Source organism: Sinocyclocheilus anshuiensis, unplaced genomic scaffold, assembly GCF_001515605.1.
Source record: "Sinocyclocheilus anshuiensis isolate Anshui unplaced genomic scaffold, SAMN03320099.WGS_v1.1 scaffold260, whole genome shotgun sequence".
NCBI lineage: Eukaryota > Metazoa > Chordata > Actinopteri > Cypriniformes > Cyprinidae > Sinocyclocheilus > Sinocyclocheilus anshuiensis.
In genome coordinates this window covers 1,959,396-1,965,956 of record NW_015557134.1, presented here as the reverse complement: position 1 = coordinate 1,965,956, position 6,561 = coordinate 1,959,396, and the positions used below count along the sequence as shown (strand labels likewise).

Genomic DNA, 6,561 nt, shown 5'->3' with positions numbered 1-6,561 from the left:
CATTGCATATATATATATATATATATATATATATATATAAAGATAGAAGTCAATGAGTTCATGTGGATAAACAGTGGGGGTGAGTAAAACTTTCTACTCAGGCATGTCGATGTAACACCATTAAGATGGCTAATGGACTTTACCTCTCTATGTGTGAGAGCGACATTATAGGCTAATTCCCCGACGTTAGGCTTTCAAAAGATTTTGTGTCACCAATCCTCAAATGAGAGCGATCTAATGGAGTGGATTTGATTTAGCTTATCTAAATATTTTAGCCATGACAAGCACTTCAGCGTACCATAATGTATAATACAGAAATGGGAAGGAAGAGGCAGTGCAAAACAAGCGAAAAGCACACAGCGGGACCCAAGTCTTGGTTTCCGAATAGTATCCTGTTTAAAGGAAAGGAACTTATCACTCGCACTGCTGGTGGAGAAATGCTCGTTATCTCTGTGTCAACCTCACGCTGATGGAGTCGTTACCTGATATATGGTCGTTACGGCGGCGCCCAGCCGGACCCGTTCTTTGCCGATCTGCTCCACCAGCTTCTCTGACAGCTGCTGAGTGCCCCCCTGTGGAGAGAGATGGCCATCACACTGAGCTCACCCACTGCTGCTGCCGCTCTCAACACACAAAAAACACCACAACACCTCCTTACAGATGTCTGTGTGTTGTGGCACGATGCCCCACTGGGCTTCTTCTCTGCCACAGTGATTGTGAAATTACTTTCAAAATATCTGGTGTACAAAAAAGTATCATGGCATGGTGATAGATCTGTGTTGTTTTGTTTTATGAGACTATGAGATTGCATTTTGCCAGTATGCTGCGAAATTGCAAAGGCAAATATGCAGTGTAATAATATGCGGTGCTCAATGGTTAGATCTAATCTGGTGGAGAGATAAACACGACAGTCAGTGTTGACAGAAAGTAGGTAAAAGAGGAACAGAAGATAAAAAGCTCTTCTAAATTAGCTGCTTTTCACCCTTTCCCCCAAATCAGCTGCTGATATCTGATGCTTTTGCTAAGTTCCAAGCTGGCCCACATTACATAGCCATTTGGGAGATTTTCAATGATGATATTTAATTTAATATTTTTTTATAGATATTTTTGTTAAAACCTGATCTTTATTATTATTTATTTGTATTTATTTTATTAATCATTTTGTTATTTATACAATCTTTTTTTTATTAGTATTTTTATTTATTTTTTTATTCATCATTTTGTTATTTCTACCATATTTTTTATTATTTATTAGTATTTTTATTTATTTATTTTTTATTTATCTGTTATTTCTACAATATTTTTATTATTTAGTTTTATATTTTTAAATAATCTTTTTGTTATTTGTATCATTGAATTCAATATGTTTATTTATATTATTATCAAAAAATAATTAAAACTGGGGGTGCTCACATTTATATAGAAGCTCATTTCCGCCACAAACTAAAAATAAAAACGAAATTGCTCATTTTTAACACAATTTGCAACTCAAAATTGCAGAATACATTTATTCCCATTTATAGGTCTGTCTAAATGGACATATTTAGCAAAATCCAATTTCTGCTAAATACACATACATTTATCTTAATCTTATTAATCATTTTAATTTGAAAGAGGAGATAACTACTTTCCCTTTCTTTACATTTTATATTATATTAACAGCTTAACCATTTGACTATGCGAGATGGTGCACTGGTTGCATAATAACGCTCTTTCTACATTTTGCAGGCCTTTTTACAAAGCAACTCGAATTGATCTTTATCATTTATTTTTTTATATATTAAAGTGATAATTCACAAAAAAATGATAATTGTATTTTCTTTCATTTTTCTCACCCTAAAGTTGTTCTAAACCCATATTCTGATGTGTGTTTTTTTAGTGGAACACAAAAAAAATTATTTATTAAAATTATTTTCCATACATTAGTCAATAATAAACACAGCTGTAAATCACCCCAGAAAACAAGTCATTAATACATAAGAGGGAATTAATAATGCCAAAATTGTATAATGATTTCTGTATGAATTATTCCTTTTAAACCAGTCTGTATTACAAAAGCTGGGATTTCAAGCCACGATTGGCCTCGAAACTGTGCAAGTAACAATTGTAGATAGTGAGAATAATCTCTGTCATGTCTCGGAGTTGTTTATCCACCTTATCTCTCTCCCTCACCTTGACCCTGAACTCCTGACCCGAGCCAGGTGTGGTCTCCAGGAGTCGTAGGGTGCCCCCTGCTGCAGCGGAGTACATCAGAAAGAACAGGAAGGAGACCTGAGACGCTTCCAAGCCGAACACGATACGGCTACACAAGGCCAGCTCCTCTTTTACCTCTATAGGACACACAGAAAGATAAGTATCGGCAAATGTCAATAGACTACTTTGCTTAATGCAGTGAACTGAAAATGCAGGAAATGCACAATGCTCACGTGTGGTCCAGATATGTTTTTCCATGAAGGTGTGAAGCGTCATGCCGTCATAGAGCTCGGCATTAGGAGAACTCATTGGGTCTTCAACTGATATGGTCTGAGTAAGATGGTCAATCTAGGCGATATACACATCTCTCACCTTATGGTTAAGCTTGAAACTAGCATGATGTCAAAAATGACCTCAATAGATTGGAGAAACCCATTAATCCATTAACCACTCTTAGAAATAGCAGCTAAAAAGCTTTCATACATCTATACAGATCTACAAGATCTATTGTGGCTGAACGTGCAAGGTAAATATGCATCTTAGATACAATATGGAACCTGAAGTCTTCATCCATTAAGATATGAAATGATGGCTATTAGTCACATTCTAGCACTCAATAAAAAAGAATAATTCTATTGTGGACCGGCACTTTGTCAGATGAGATGGTGCTGTTTCTCATACCCGCCGCAGAACCTGGGTGAAGTCCAGCAGGGTGAGCGGGGAGTATGACGGCATGCTAGTGGTGTACATTTTGATTTTGGCATGCGGACCACCCACGTGATGCACCTTCTTGCCCTCGGTGTATTGTGGAAAGACCTCCAGACCAAGCTCTCGAATAAGCTCCATGACATGGGTCTGCGAGCTACAGGACATGAAAATCAAATAAATTACCAGAAAGCGTGTTTCTGCACACATTCGGACATCTAAAGGCAGCCAGATGCCTCCTTCAAATCGACTTTGTGTAAGTTGATGAAAATCCTGCTTGCCCTCATTTAAAGCGAAGGCTTTCACAGCCCCAGGCAACGGCCATTTATTGATCTCGGTGGACGCTGAGAGTAGCTCGGGGTATTATTCTAATAGTTCGGGTAGTGGATTACAGCAATAAACATCTCGCTTGAAAACACATTATTAATGCCTGTAGGCTTAAACAAGCTTTTGGGATGTTCCAATTATCACAACTCAAAAACAAGCAAGTTGGGGCTAGTTGTCACAAACACTATATTTCAGTAAGGTTTTGGTTCAGAAGGCCAGTTACACAAATGTGTGTTGTTTCCTGTTAAATAAAATAAAAATCTGATCCTTCAGCCTAGAATTAAAGGAATAGTTTTAGTTTTAGAGAGCTTTCTGACCCTGCACTGACAGCACGACCCATTCAAGGCCCAGCAAGGTAGTAAAGGCATTGATAAAATAGTCCATTTGACATCACTGGTGCAACTGTAATGTTATGAAGCTACGAGAATACTTTTCGTATGCAAAGAAAACAAAATTGCGACTTTATTCAACCGTTTTTTACCTTTATAGGCCTTGAATGTGATAGTTGTGCTGCTGTCTATTCAGGATCAGACAGCTCTTGGATCTTAATTTGTGTTATGAAGATGAACAAAAGTTGTCTGGGTTTGGAACGACATGAGGGTGAGTAATTAATGACAGAATTTTAATTTTTGGGTGAACTATACTACACAATATGATCCAGCTGTAGATGTCGGATAACAAGCGAACAACACAATATAACAACACTGACATACATTCAGGCAAGAGTAAGCTTTATAATAAAGCTAGACTAAAAGGTTGAACAAAGGTATTTTGGTAACTCTTTACAATATGGTTCCATTTGTTAACTACAGTATAGTCAACACAAACTACAGTAACAATTAAAATAACTTATTAAAATATACCTACTCATTTATTATCTTAGTTAATGTTATTTTCAACATTTTGAATAGAAGAATAGAACAAAATAATATTCAATTCAATTCAGCTGCTTAATAATGTTCTTAAAATATAGGCTGTCTATAAATTCTGATTGTCCAACATAAAATATTTAATGAAAATGCATATTTAGTCTACATGTTTTTTTTTGTTTGTTTGTTTTTTGCGATATTATCTTCGTTGAACAACGACTGTTATGCTGTTATGACTTCTTTGGAATGGAAATATAGGCTAAGTATTAGGCTACTTCCAATTCATATAATTTGCAGAATCTAGAGCATAATAGTAAAACGTAAAAGCTGTGCGCTGCAGAAAGTATTTCTCAAGGCATTGAAAATAATAACGCCCACAACTTCCCGCATTTTGGCTTTTGCCAGGTTTTAATTTCGGACCTGGTTTGGGGTCACACAACTCTTTTGGCGTTTAGCCCAATCGAGCCTCTTCCATCCATTTTTCAAGCCGTTTGTCTTATGCTGGAATGCTGGAGCCTGTCTCAACGTTTTGGACCGAGGACAGGGAAACACACTGGACAGATGGCCAGTCCATCACAGAGACAACACACACAAGCATATACCTACGGACAATTGAATGTCTCCAATTCAGCTATCACGTCTTTGGATTTGGGTGAAACCGGTGCACCAGAAGGAAACCCAAAGCAAAACGTGGAGAACTTGCATGAGATTTGTTTTTGTTATCTGGCGTAAGAAATTGTATCGTGAAGAGAAAGCGTGAGTCTAAAAGTGTGTCTCAACTCTGCATAAAGTGACATTAAAAACCTTCCCTGAAACATGCAATAACAATAACAGTTATTTTAAAATGAAATGCTTACCTGGACACCCACTGTCCCCCCATGTCCCACTGGTCAACGCCGTTCGCAGCTGGCAGGTCTTTACTTACAGTTCGTCCTCCGACACGGTCTGTGTGCAGCAAATAAGAAAAACAAAGTGTTTTGTATAGCTATGCAAGCGGACCTATATAGCTCATTAATAAGGATATCCAAGATAAAAGTCGTTTTTTCTTGTGACGCACCTCTGGCCTCCAGAACCATGACGCTGAGTTGCGGGTTTCTCTTCTGCAACCTGCGAGCCGCGCTGAGTCCGGACAGGCCCGCGCCGACCACAACCACGTCAAACTGATCCTCACTCATTCCTGCAGCGGCTTGAGCAAACACCGCGGTCAAATCTGTTGCGCAGGCGAATATAACACCTCGACTGTCCTGCAGAGAAACTGCAAAGCCAAGAAAGTTGAAGGTTCGGCTTTATTGCGCACACTTGTTACTGATCATGTAAAGCACGCACTTGGCACTTCGCCCTCATAAAGCGGATCAGACTGGGGTCTGAGGCACACCGGAAGATACTAACTCAGACCTCCCATTTCTGATTAAGTTGTGTGTGCCCAAAAAGTGTGAAGTATTATATAAAACACCCCAAAAGATATGAATGAAAAGACATGAAAAAATGAATTGCATGCATTAGACAACAAAATGTCAAACCAAATGGCAATTACAAACAATGTAAAGAAAAATGTGTACTTAAACAGAAAATAAAACAATGTAAATAGTAAGACAATTATGAAAAACAAAAGATTTTGCATTTACACAAATATGAAACCATTGTTTTGGCCAACAGAAACTGCAACCATCAGGAAAAAAAGGGATTTTTTTTGCTAACTTTCAAATACATGTATCTTTGTCATGTTATCTAGAGTCTAATATTTTGAAAAGATTTATGCAAGAAAAACATGTTTAGGTTACCTTACCGGCACAGTAAAATGCACAGTAGATTGTGAAGCAAAAGTTGTGATCTCATGTTCATACGTGCTACTGTGAAAACATAAGTACTCAAAATTCTTATATTTAGGCTACCACATGCATTTTTAACTATATGAATAGCCTGCTAACCTTTGATCCAAACAGTGTTATTTTGTTTATTTATATTTTTAGGAAACATTTATTTTCCCAGCAGTCTTACTGAACTGCATAATTGCCATCTGTTAACCATCTGAGTCTCACATGTGAAGCTAAATGTCCTAAATGTATGTCTTTTTCATGATCTTGCATTCACAGTTTCATTTATGTTAATAATTCTCATTAGATTTTTAAAAAGCATGGGCATTTCTTAAAGATAAGGCTGCAGTGGCCTATTTAGGTTGGCATGAGGGAGCCTCACTGTTCTTTGTAAAGGAACCACCTTTAGATGAACTTTCACTGCATGTTAGCTTTGTAAAAATGCATTGTGCATAGCAAGAAAAAAAAACACTGTTTATTGTCAATAAACATAATTGCATTAAACGATTGCCCTGCATGTTGATGTACTAAAACGTTCCAATCATTTATTATTCTGTCCTTTGTTTTTCTGAGTGGAGTAACCAGTTGTCACCTGAGACCAGTCTCTGTGGACCACATCACCATGGCACCACCTTCACTTGATACCAGAAGAG

The 6,561-nt window shown here is 37.4% G+C and overlaps 1 protein-coding gene across 1 annotated transcript in view; it reads right to left on the bottom strand.

Moving 5' to 3' along the window:
• Positions 1-5,541, bottom strand: part of LOC107678040 (probable flavin-containing monoamine oxidase A) — a 53,367-nt gene extending 47,826 nt beyond the window's left edge. The window contains exons 1-6 of the mRNA XM_016473152.1: positions 5,152-5,541; positions 4,952-5,039; positions 2,875-3,055; positions 2,427-2,541; positions 2,173-2,330; positions 483-572 (exon numbers count right to left, since the gene is read on the bottom strand). Of these exons, the coding sequence (XP_016328638.1) occupies positions 483-572; positions 2,173-2,330; positions 2,427-2,541; positions 2,875-3,055; positions 4,952-5,039; positions 5,152-5,269 (750 nt within the window). The 5' untranslated portion in view covers positions 5,270-5,541. The remainder of the gene's footprint in view (positions 1-482; positions 573-2,172; positions 2,331-2,426; positions 2,542-2,874; positions 3,056-4,951; positions 5,040-5,151) is intronic.
• Between the last annotated feature and the right edge of the window lie 1,020 nt (positions 5,542-6,561).